We start from the raw sequence: 11,467 nt of genomic DNA, 5'->3' as shown, positions 1-11,467 counted from the left end.
TTCAGCCAGCCAGCGAGGCAGCCAGCCAACCCGCCAGGTGGAATTGAAAAGCGAGAGGAAATAGAAGGCCCAGGCCAGGCGTGTCAGGACTTCCCACTTCCATGCAGACTCCAGAGTAGAGTAGCAAGCAATTATGCAGCGCGAGACTGTGAGTAGTGTTGCTCTATGTAGCACACACAGCAACCAGCAACCAGCAACCAGCAACCAGCAACCAAACCCTCGCTGAGCCAGCCAGCCCGCACTCACCCGTACCAGCCGTACCACCCGTACCGAGCGAATCACCCTGCGCCGGCGAAGAATCTTGTTTGACGCAGACCCGAACCCCGACCCGCAACGCCAGCACAAACCAGACCAGACGACGCAGACCTCTGACCACGCAGACCACCCAGCCCAGACCATTCAGACCACCCAGAGTCCCAGAACCCATTGGCCCTCGTCGTTCGCTGGATACAACTGACCGTCTCTACCCCAGGAATTTAATGTACCGCACACAACCACAAACGACCCCCCTCCCCCCTCTCCCCCAAATAAAATAAAATAAAAATTACACCCACCACCACCATCATCACCTGCTATGACCTCCTCCTCCTGTCGTCTATCCCTACGCAAATCGCATCCACCGAATCAAAAGTGAAAGCGAGGGGTGGGGGCCAGGGGAAGGAAGGACACGAGGGAGAGAGTCGAGACTGGAGCGGAGAGAAGTAAAGTGAAGCGTGGCAGCGGGCGGGTGAAGCGTGGCCGTGAGCATACCGCAGTTAATCTTTAGATACCTTCCTACCTACCCTACTCTGCCTATGATAGTGAGACGGACTGTGCCGTCGAAAGTACGTACACCTACCGGGCTATGGCTCTCTACTCTACTCTATCTTCCGCAAATATCCTTACAGCCACAGCCACCACTTGCCACTCCTTCCCAGTGTCCCACTCCCCACTGAGTCCCCCAGTGCCCACTCCCCAAGAATGCAAAGTCTCAGACTCTCAGGCCGCCCAAGAAGAGAGGGTACACGCGCCTATATATAGCGTATGTACTCTTGAGTCGCAGTTTGTAGAGTCCGAGAGTTGTAGACAGCGAGCCCAAGTACTCGTATATACAAAGTAGAGTATGGTATCCACGAATACAATTCTCCGGGGAATCCCCATGCAAATTGTCCAATCGAATCGCCCCATTTCTCCAATTCTGGCCAGCCCATGCCATGCCACGGTGTTCGAGCCTCCTGGACTCCTGGACTCCTGGACTCCTGGACTCTTGGGACTCTTGGAGAGTCATAATTCTGCCTCACTGCAGAGTAACTACGAGTACATAGTTTACCTGCGTAGTCGCACCATGACCATGCTCAGCGAACGATGTATGTATTTAGTGTTCACACGTAAGAATCTCTCTTCTCTTCTCTTCTCATCTCATCCAATCGCCAATTCGCATTTCAATTGATCTCCAGCCGACAGCACACCGATAAATTATCTAGAGGTAAAACCGTAAAACCGTAAAAGTAGCGTGAGGTAAAACCGTAAAACCGTAAAAGTAGCGTAAGATACCACAATGATTAAAAATGCATGAGGGGTACTAACTGTTGGTACTCAGCAAAAAAAGCGAGCAAGCAGAGGTAGCAGAAGAAACACAAGAAAAAGGAAAAGGAAAATGACATAGCCGCACAAAACAACCCATCCGGATTCCGACCGAAAACTCGACGAGATCGGCCCGCTCGGGAAGAAAGAAAAGAAAAGAAACCGGCACATCCAACGCCCAGCCCAGTACACCGTATTGAATTCAAACCCCGAAACCTTTGCCACGCCCCCAAACCCACTGATGTAAATGCCGATGAAAAAGGTAAGGAAAAAGGGTAAGGAAAAAGGCACGGAAGAAGGTACGGAAGAAGGAAAAAAAGAAACACCCGAAATGATGCTATTCCACGGCGGAGTCGGTTCATCATCCGTGATGGCGATTCTGCTGCTGAAGAAGACCGTGTGGGAGGCCACCTTGAGGTTGAGGCGCAGCAGGGGCAGCACGTGGTTGTGGCGCACCGGGTGGGTCCAAGCCCAGTGCAATTGCCTCATAATAATACTGGGCGTATAGTTGGGCGTTGTTCGGTGGTGCATTCTGTGCATTAAAAGGGTGTGCCCTAGCTCCAGGCAGTGGTACGGGATGATTTATTACAGCAGCAAAAGGATGTCCCCTAGGCAGTGGTACGGGATGATTTACAAGAGCAAACTGGTGTCCCCGAGCTTGTGGAGGTGGTGCCAACCTGCGGATCAAATCGACGGCATGCGGATGCCCAGCTAGGTTGTCAAACATATTTGCAACCTGGCGTACGGGGAAATGCCCTCGCATCATCTGGACGCGATCTAGTACGTCAAAGGGACCTGGTGCGTTGACGGGACCTGGTGCGTTGACGGGACCTGGTGCGTTGACGGGACCTGGTGCGTTGACGGGACCTGGTGCGTTGACGGGACCTGGTGCGTTGACGGGACCTGGTGCGTTGACGGGACCTGGTGCGTTGACGGGACCTGGTGCGTTGACGGGACCTGGTGCGTTGACGGGACCCGGTGCGCGGACGGGACCTGGTCCGTGAACCATAGCTTCCTGATTCTGACGGAGAGCTTCCTGATCCCGACGGAGAGCTTCTCGGATTCCGTACGCGTGAAGGCGGTCTTGAAGAGCGGGAGGAGCGGGAGGAGCGGGAGGAGCGGGAGGAACATTGCCGGCCGGGGGATATCGCTGGGCCGCCTGCCGTAGGCGAACCTCTTCTCGCCGTTTGACCTCGTCGGACAGCCGTATATTGAGGTCATCATCTTGGAGATCCGGGTGCTCCTCGCGAATCTTTTTCCTGGCTGCCTCTGCCGCTTTCTGGACTTCGTCTTCGTGCCTTGCCTCGACGTTATCGAACAAAGGACAATTACCCACTTGGCCACCTCTCGATTTGTCGTTAAAGTGGCTGTACGAATCGATCGTCTTGGAGCAAACGTAACTACACAAAGTGAGTCAGCGATATACAACGATGCATCTCTGGATCGGGATATTACCATTGCATGCTCCTGCACTTGTGACATATCATCTTGTTGCATCCCTCTTCCTTGATGAACGGACTCTTGCATTTACTGAATTGTCTGTTAGCCATAGACTGCCACAATACGATGGTTATGGGAAATACTCACTTGCACTTTCTCACCAGCGCTTCAGTCATAGCTTCTTCAACGGCGTGACGGATGGATATCACATCGTCCTTCACTGCCTCCGCACAAGAAAGCGGGATGTGAGACTTCTTTTGGCAGTGTCTACAGCTGATCTCCATGCCTATTACCGGGTCAGCCCGACACAAAGCGAGACGAATGAAGAAGGGAAGCCTTACAGTCTGGGTTCTCGCAACGGAACTCCTTATCCTCCTCAATGGGTGCGCAAATGGCAGCAAAGTCGCAGAATGGACATTGAACGAGTCCTTGGATGTCAGCTGAACGCAAAACTTCTTCCATCTGCAATTTTCCAAGGGCCATGATCGTCTTTTCATCGAGAAATCGCGAACTATTTCCTCATCAGCACTGCCGTAGCATCGCTGGGGAGCGGAGTACTTACATTTCCGATTCAGAAAATTCCGCCCTGCACCCAGAGCCGTCCATGCAAAATAACTATTGAAGTTAGAGAAGTGACCACCCCTATGCGGTCTCGAAGGGTGTTCCTACCTGGCATCTGGACATTCCAATTTCGTTTTCAGCATTCCGCCGAGCGCAATCGAGACAGAAGAAATGACTTCCTTCGCCACAATGGGTAGTCTCAGGAAACGGCACTTCCCCGAAACAGCATTGGCACTCGATCATCATGCCGCTATCTCGATGCTCCTTCTCATCGAGTTGGGCAGCGAGCTTGGCATCAACATCGAGTTGTTCCTTCGCTATCACTATTGATTAGCTGCATTGACCTCGAACCGGAGTGAGAATTGCGCATACCTTTTTTTCTGTTGTCCTTCCCCTTCACATACTGGAGCTCGGCTGATAGCTTAGCCCACACAGGGCCAAACTTGAGATCCACGAGGGCGGGTTTTCTCTGTCTAAGCATCTTGACGTAAGGTAGCGGACGAATGCCTGATTCGACTGTGTTCTGAGCTGCGGCGAGACTGCGGTAACACTTGGCCAAGAACCCGTCCACCCGTCTTACTTGGTCGATGTACTTTACAGGAATGAAGGGAAATTCGTGTTGGAGTATGTGTCGTCTATAGTTTTTAGGTTAGAATTGTATCCCAGAAAGGTTTCTTGTTCGCAAAGTTCGAGTGAAAGGGGACAGACAAGCCAGTCACAAGGAATGATGGATGATGAAAGGGAGAGGAAGGAACAACCCATCTCAAACCGAACAGGGAAAAAATTGGGGGAGCAGACTCACGTCAAATCATAGTATGCCCAACTTTCCTCCCGACGATCTGGAGCATCGTACTCCGAAATCTCCTCCACCACATTTTCATTCGCCTCTCGCTTTCTCTTCCTGCTCAATCTGTCCACTTTTTCGACACGAGTATATCCTTCTTCCAAAAGCTTATCGACGAGAAATGGAATTAGGTTCTGATGCAGCGTGTGATGCTCGTGATACAGCCTCTTGAGGGACTTCGGACATGCGTCGGGGAGCACTTGTAGGATCCCCGTGATACATTCGTCTTCGGTCGTCAATCGTAGACGACTACCACTGCCACGACGACCACCATTCACAGCTCCGGCTCTAGCTTCAGCCGCATTCTCATCCTGAGCTATCCAGTCCATCTCTTCGGCATTCAGCTCTCCCTTATCAAGCCCAACCGGACTAGAAGGCGTCGAAGGCAATTCTATAACCTCCACCTGGCGATTCCGCCGCACAGCTAGTGGAGGTGGCCGTGGCTGCCATTGTTGCCTCTCCAGGTCCAGTCGATCCTCCTCGTTATTCTGCAACCACCACCATTCGTCCTGTCCCTGTTGCATCCGCGCGTGCATTCGCAGATGCAAGTCGTCTACCTCTCGCGCGTTGTGTTGTAGCTGCTGCTGCCGCCCCCAGATGTTGGCCTTGACCTCAAGGAGGATTCCGATAGCGGCCTCGAGATTGTGGTCTGCGTCTCTGTAGGCCCCCTGGAGGACCTGTAGCTCGTCCGAAGGAAACAGTATTCGCAGTGTCTCCATAGGGCCGTGGTATTTTTTGGACTCTAGTTAGCAGTCGGGGTCATTTGCAACAACAGTGTGATGCGTGGTGGAAGAGGGTGAGACGTGGTGAAAGGTGGAGGAGGGTGGGAGGTGGTAGAGGGTGGGGGAAAGAAGGGCGGCGGTTATGAGTTGCGTCGATGGAAGGGGGTAGGAGAAAGGTTGTTGTAGAGTGCAGGAATGCCCCGCAGACGCTGTGACGGGTCTTGTATCCTAGGCGACGTGTTATCGGCACTACCACGCGTAGAGGGTGTGTAGAGAAAGTACGGGCTGATATACCCAGCACTAGAGTAGTTAGTGCGCACTCAAGTGTGAGCCTGCGGCTCGGCTCCATACTCTCGGGGGCGGCGGCAGTCTAGACTCTGGACTCTGGAACGTGAGACTAACGCCAGGTCGCTAACTCGGATTGTCATCCGCGGGTTTGTGTGGGAGCTTGTCGGCCAGTGTCACGGCAGCATACTCGGCATTTTCAAACTCAGCATAATTCGACGGCTCAATTACCTTCCAGCGTCCCAGACCTAAATTTAAACATTTGCATGCATGTCCGATTGTCTCCGCGCACGTGGAATACCAGCCGAACCATATGATCACAGCGAGCCGTAGACATCAGGGCGGACCTTCAAATTTCGATGAGCATACAGGACATACAGATAATCTCGCCAGCACTGAACACAGCAGCCCTTTGTCAACAGCAAATTCCACAATTTTCGCATCCGCCGAATGCCAAGTCTATCTATGAGTACGTACCCGGACCAGAACGCAGAGTTTTTTATACTCAACTGCGCACACACAGGAGCCGAGTTAAAACTCCCTCGTATCGTCACCCACCCGGGGCCGACATCAACTTGAATACGCAGGCCCCGACAAAGCAACCCCCTCGGGCTCAATGCTAATCCCAGAGAACCTAGCTCACTCACACAGTTGTCCCCACCAGGTCGAGGCCCGACAGGAGCAATACCGGTATCGGTCCTAAAATGCGCAATATATAAACCCCGCTGTCACATGGTCCACACGGTCTAGTCCCATCGGAGAGAACGAGAACATACATGAATTACATCCGACCGAGTCTACTCGATTAAGCCACCGTCACCACACCGACAGATCAGACCAGACACATACAAAAAGACACATTGTAACAAGAAAAAATGAAGGAATGAAGGAAAAAGAAAGAAAAAAACAAACGCCCGACTGAACTTGCACGCAATAGCAACACAGACTACAACTCGGAAGGAAATGTTTGACTAGCTTTCTCCCCATCACCACCACCACCATCCACAAATAACTAACCTTGTGGAATACCGTCTTAGTTGAAGTCCTGCACATATGAGAACCCGCGGAACTCTTCCTGCATTTGCTGGGTGAGTACTATTGAGAAGATGTGAGTTAGCGGCATGATCGATCGATAACAGCAGTTGGTTGGTTGACTTACCTGAGTTTACGGGGGTAAGAACAGGAGTGACACTGGTGAACTCCTGGTCAAAGTTCGAGGTATCGGTAGCACTGGTGATAGTCGGCCTGAAAGGGGGTTCGATCCTCTTGTGGTAAATATCATCCCAGTTGATGTTCTTGAAGAAAGGGTGAGCCATGATGTCTTTGGCGTCGTTGGGACCCGCCCCCAGACGCAGTTCAGCCTCTCTCGTAAGAAGCTAGGCCAAGTCAGCTATCGAAACAGGGGAGCGTCAGTTGTATTGATGCTTACTTTTTGCAAGATGGACACAGAGTCTCGGGGCATGTGGATGGGATATAGCGGCTCATCGGACAAAATGGCATCGTAGATTTCATCCTCGTCCTCACCACGGAAAGGAGACTGCTGAAGCAGCATCTGGTATATCAAAACACCAAACGCCCACCAGTCCACAGCTCGCCCATATCGTTTGTCCATAAGAATCTATTTTTTTTCGGTTGTCAGCATAGACCCATCACGTGAGCGCACACAAGGGTTAAGGTTATTCACCTCCGGCGCCATAAACTCGGGAGTACCACAGAAGGTACTCGTGGTGGACCCATAATGCATGTCTTCCTTGCACAGACCGTAATCGGCGATCTTGATGTGACCGTCCAAGGTGAGCAAGATGTTGTCCAGCTTCAGATCACGGTAGATAACACCGTTCTCATGGAAATATTTGAGAGCCAAGCACACTTCCGCAGCGTAAAACCTACCCAACATTAGTGGAAAGAAAGGATGTAAAGTAATCGGGAAATAATTACTGTGCTCTGTTGAAACCAAATTGGCCTCTCTGGATGTGCAACATCAAATCACCTCCGCTGATGTACTCCATCACGAAATAGACTCGGGTCTCGGTCTGGAAACAGGCATGCAGGTTGAGCAGGAACGGATGTCTCTCCTTGTTCGCGATCAGGAACACCCGCTTTTCGGACCGTGTGCTCTCAACTTCATCGTTCTCAATGATAAACTCCTTCTTGAGCACCTTAATGGCGTATAGCTGCTTGGACGCCTTGGTTTCCGCCAACATAACCTTACCGAAGTTACCCTTGCCCAAAACAGCCAAGAAATTGAAGTGGTCCAGTCCAATCTTCTGTGGCCGAGCCTGTTGTTGTTGTATTTGCTGCTGCTGGTGCGGGGGCGGCGGTGGCTGCTGGACGGGAGAGTATTGCTGCTGCAGTTGCTGCTGCTGCAGAGGCGCCTTGGGGGGAAGTGCTGACGCAGGAGGGGGTCCTTGAGGAGGAGGAGGAATCGAAATGTTGGGTGGTGGTCCTTGGGGAGTCTTGACAAGTGTAGGTTTCGCGCCATATGGATCTTGCGGCGCTCCCGGCTGGTACGGGGCGTTGGGCGCAGGTGGCTGACCATGAGCCGGCCGCACGCTCTGGGGCGGGTATCCTGGCATTGCGGCCGGAGGAGTACCCGGTGGCGGCTGGTAATACTGCTGGTATCCAGTTGAGACCGGTCGGGCAAGCGCCGCAGCCGCAGCTGCGGCGGCAGAATCAGTCCTTGGCTGAGGAGTGTATGGTTGCGGAGGAGGGTACTGAGGAGTCTGGGTCTGTTGAAGTGGCGACTGAGGTGTTGCAGTGCTACCAGAGTAAGCAGCTGTTGCGCCTGCATTGGCCATGCTCGACGGTGTAGCAGAGGCGTACGAGTGCCGTCCCTGGTTCAATGGTCGCTCCTCACCAACTGACCCACGGTTATCCGGCGAAGGCCGCATTCGCTCCGTCATGGATAGTGTCTTGGGCTTTGGCTGCACATGCTTCTTGGACCGAAGCTCTGCAAGAATGGTATTGGCGGCCTCCATAGTCATGCCGCAGAAATCAGGAACCAGATGCGTGCAATGAGTGTGGCAGGTGAGCGCACATTCTGTGTACCAGTCGTCAGCCGGTTATTCTTTACAGCCCGCTCGTATGCCATACCTGTACACTTGCGTGCATTTTTCTTCCCTACAGGAAGCATATATCCACAGTGACAGCACCAGTTGGCCCCAAGGTTGGTTGTAGGCTCGAATCTGTGCGGAATGCGGTGGTTGAGCTTTTCCTCTTCTGGATCGGTTTCTGCGTTTGACTTCGAGATACACTTTGTGACTACTTTTTGGTAGCACTTCTTGTGGCAAGTATATTTGCAGTCGGAACACTGCATGCCAGCAGAATACTTGAGAAGCTCTCCGCAAAGCGCGCAACGCATGATGTTGTAAAACTGTTGCTGCACGAACTTGTGGCCATACATCTCGTGGACCTCTTCTTTCTTCGCACGGACGGCGCCTTTTCTCCCGAGTCCTAAGTCCAACGGTCGTTTTCCCCGGTTGTACTTTGCTACGGCATGTCAGTTTACGGCCACGACAACGGCCAAGGGGGGGGGGGGGGGGGGGGGGGGGGAGGTCCACATACTGAAGTTCAGCGAGAGGTGGATCTGCCCGACGGGCTCCAACGCGAACCACGCCTCGATATTCGGAGCTGAATACACCCCCTGTGGCTGTTGCTGCGCAACTACACGCCCCGATGCGCCCATCATGGGAGGGGCACCGCCAGGCGTTCCGGCAGCGGACGGAGGTACGGCAAATTCGAGCCCGCCGCTTGCCCTTCCTCCCTGACCACCGTCGTTCGCCATCTTCTCCGCGCTGACCCATCCTGAGCTGTTTATATCCGCCTCAATCTTTTTCCGTCGCAGCTCCTCCACCAAATCCGAGATGCGAACCCACAGCATTCCAACCGGTAGAGGATGCTCGCCCGGCTTATCGTAGACGATAATCTCAACCTCGTTGGCCTTGTCTACGTCGATTTCATGCCCTTCGTCGATCCATTTATCGTTTCTCGTAGATTTCGTTCGGACTCGGGTAGCATCCTCAACCTTGATGATGACGAACGTTTCCGGTCCACGAGCGAACCGCGATGTTGTTGCGTGGTCAACATCCTTCACGGCGAGAACACGACACTGCAAGCGCCCAGTCAGGGGACGACGGATGTTCGGGGCGTTGATACTATCGTCTATCGCAGAGTTAGCTTGTCACGATAACGATAAGACCTGCCATGACTGAGGTGCCCCACCATCCCCGTCGTCACCAACGTCCATGTCCACGTGGAGATCCTCATAACGTTTCAAGGCTTGTTTCAACAGTTGGATCTTCTGGCTACTCTCTATCCTCTTGCTTTCGGCGTCCCGTCCGCTTCGACGATCTCCGTCCATCTGATACAGCTTTGCCATCTTTTCAATTCCCTCCTTGTATTGCTTCTCGACACTCAGCTTGAACTCCAGCTGTGACAGCATCAACTGGATCCTCGGGCCGAGATGCGGAGTATCATATTTGATCAAATCTGTGGCATCACCATCAGTGAGTGTTTCATTCCCACCCCCACAACGACTCCGAAGGACGATGCCGACGACGAACCTAGCTTTGAGTAGTTGGCACGAGCTTTCGGCTGAGAACCAGGTTCCTGAGCGAATGGCTTGTTCGGAGGCGACATCCCTTGATAATTACCGTAGCCCGCTAATAAAGGCAGCCGTCAGATCAGATGTCAGAATTACCCCTCCCCCCCGACTCCCGTCCGCCCCCCGCAACCGTGAGAAAACCTACCATCGGACGTCTGCATATTCTGCATACCCGTAGTGGTCTGCCTCATGACCCTGTTCTGCAGCTCTCTATACTTCTCCTCCAGATATCCCAAGTTTCTCTGCGACTCGCGGATCTGGTTGTCGAGACGCTGCTGGACAGCAGCGTTATCGGTCGACTGCCGCATGGCGCGCGCCCCGTTGATCAGAACCTTCTCCCGCTCTATCTTTCGATAGACGTCCTGCATCGTTTTTTCCGCCATTGTTGCGAAGGGCGGAGGTGGAGGTGGAGGTGGAGGTGGAGGTGATCGGAGGAGGTGGTGGTGGAGGTGATAGTGTGGTGGTGAGAGGTGAGGTTATGTTGCTGTCCTGGCCTCTCTCCCGGTGGGATCGCCGAGAGCAGGGTGTTGGCCTGGTCGAGCTAGTAGCGGGTCGGCGAAGCGGCTGCTAGATACAGCTTCAACGCGCTTTTCCCGGCTCTATTCCGTTTTTTCCTCTCTCTCTCACTCCTTCTCTGCCTCGCCCCCTCTCTCTCACGCACGCACAACCCAGATGTGACGTTCACCGAGGGCAGGTGCCGTCTGAGGTAGGTATCGATGCCTAGCCGTCGTATCCTCACACTGTCAGACGGATTCTAAAGCCTGAGCACAAGGCTCCAGAAGTATCAACAGCAAGGACGAGAACGAGAACTCCCGCAAGGTTTGGGGTATCGAGAAGTAGAAGTGGGAAGGAAAAAACGAAGTGTTGCGTATCGCCGGTGCTTTTCGTACTGCTCCGCTGCTCTGCTCTGCTGCGGGGCTGTGTGACCGATGGCGATGATGATTGCTTTTTGTTCGGTCCAAATGAGGGGCAGCGAGGCGTGGCGTGCGCGGGGGCTCTGCACCGTTGCTGCTCACTCGGCTGACATTGTTCGCTGGGAGCAGCAATGTGCGGGAACTTCCTGCTTGTATACACCGCGTCAAAGTGCACTCCATCGGTATAGGGATGGCTTGGACCCAGGTCGGGGAAAATATGAGAATATTGAGGTCATTTTAACCCTCTCTCCTCCTCCATCTATCGACAACCCATATAAAGCCATATTTATGCTTGTGCTCCGTCGACTCCAATGCAGCACAGAAGGGAAGACCCCGTAACCTAGAAGCCCGAACCCAAGTGTGACAAGTGCCGACATGAGCCTATTCTTTGTCCGGGTGAACCTAGAACTACACGGATCCGATACTCTTCTCGGCATACGGTAATTTGCGCAATTGCGAGCAGCAATTGTGGGTGATACCTTGTGAATGTCTCTACGGAAGCGACCATCTATATACAACCTGAAGCAAGTCCACC

General features: G+C 53.2%; 2 protein-coding genes across 2 annotated transcripts; both read right to left on the bottom strand.

Annotated features, from left to right (window-relative positions):
* Positions 1–1,704: 1,704 nt before the first annotated feature.
* BZA05DRAFT_123142 (uncharacterized protein) lies at positions 1,705–5,506 on the bottom strand. The gene is made up of 8 exons (XM_051478709.1): positions 4,367–5,506; positions 3,937–4,199; positions 3,673–3,887; positions 3,566–3,618; positions 3,345–3,514; positions 3,151–3,289; positions 3,019–3,093; positions 1,705–2,963 (listed from the first exon to the last, which is right to left on the bottom strand). Exons 1-8 carry the CDS (start codon positions 5,125–5,127, stop codon positions 1,925–1,927), a joined length of 2,715 nt encoding a protein of 904 aa, XP_051337252.1. The 5' UTR covers positions 5,128–5,506; the 3' UTR covers positions 1,705–1,924.
* A 1,561-nt stretch (positions 5,507–7,067) lies between these two features.
* Positions 7,068–10,577, bottom strand: BZA05DRAFT_123137 (uncharacterized protein). Its single transcript, XM_051478708.1, has 8 exons — positions 10,164–10,577; positions 9,978–10,076; positions 9,637–9,903; positions 8,980–9,576; positions 8,509–8,904; positions 8,273–8,455; positions 7,354–8,175; positions 7,068–7,301 (listed from the first exon to the last, which is right to left on the bottom strand). Exons 1-7 carry the CDS (start codon positions 10,399–10,401, stop codon positions 7,502–7,504), a joined length of 2,454 nt encoding a protein of 817 aa, XP_051337251.1. The 5' UTR covers positions 10,402–10,577; the 3' UTR covers positions 7,068–7,301; positions 7,354–7,501.
* Positions 10,578–11,467: the final 890 nt, after the last annotated feature.

The sequence above is a fragment of the Tricharina praecox genome, assembly GCF_024521635.1.
Source record: "Tricharina praecox strain CBS 144465 chromosome Unknown BZA05scaffold_21, whole genome shotgun sequence".
Classification (NCBI taxonomy): Eukaryota; Fungi; Ascomycota; class Pezizomycetes; order Pezizales; family Pyronemataceae; genus Tricharina; species Tricharina praecox.
The sequence above is the reverse complement of the archived record's forward strand: the minus strand, read 5'-3'. Positions and strand labels throughout refer to the sequence as shown.

Excerpts from the sequence above, each read along its gene's own strand:
- BZA05DRAFT_123137 (XM_051478708.1), bottom strand. The coding sequence starts at position 10,401 with ATGGCGGAAAAAACGATGCAGGACGTCTATCGAAAGATAGAGCGGGAG. Across the intron at positions 10,077-10,163 it reads GAATATGCAGACGTCCGATG|CGGGCTACGGTAATTATCAA; the intron begins GTAGGTTTTCTC and ends TGCCTTTATTAG. Across the intron at positions 9,904-9,977 it reads TGCCAACTACTCAAAGCTAG|ATTTGATCAAATATGATACT; the intron begins GTTCGTCGTCGG and ends GTGATGCCACAG.
- BZA05DRAFT_123142 (XM_051478709.1), bottom strand. The coding sequence starts at position 5,127 with ATGGAGACACTGCGAATACTGTTTCCTTCGGACGAGCTACAGGTCCTC. Across the intron at positions 3,515-3,565 it reads GAATTTTCTGAATCGGAAAT|TTCGCGATTTCTCGATGAAA; the intron begins GTAAGTACTCCG and ends ATGAGGAAATAG. Across the intron at positions 3,094-3,150 it reads GCGCTGGTGAGAAAGTGCAA|TAAATGCAAGAGTCCGTTCA; the intron begins GTGAGTATTTCC and ends CAGACAATTCAG.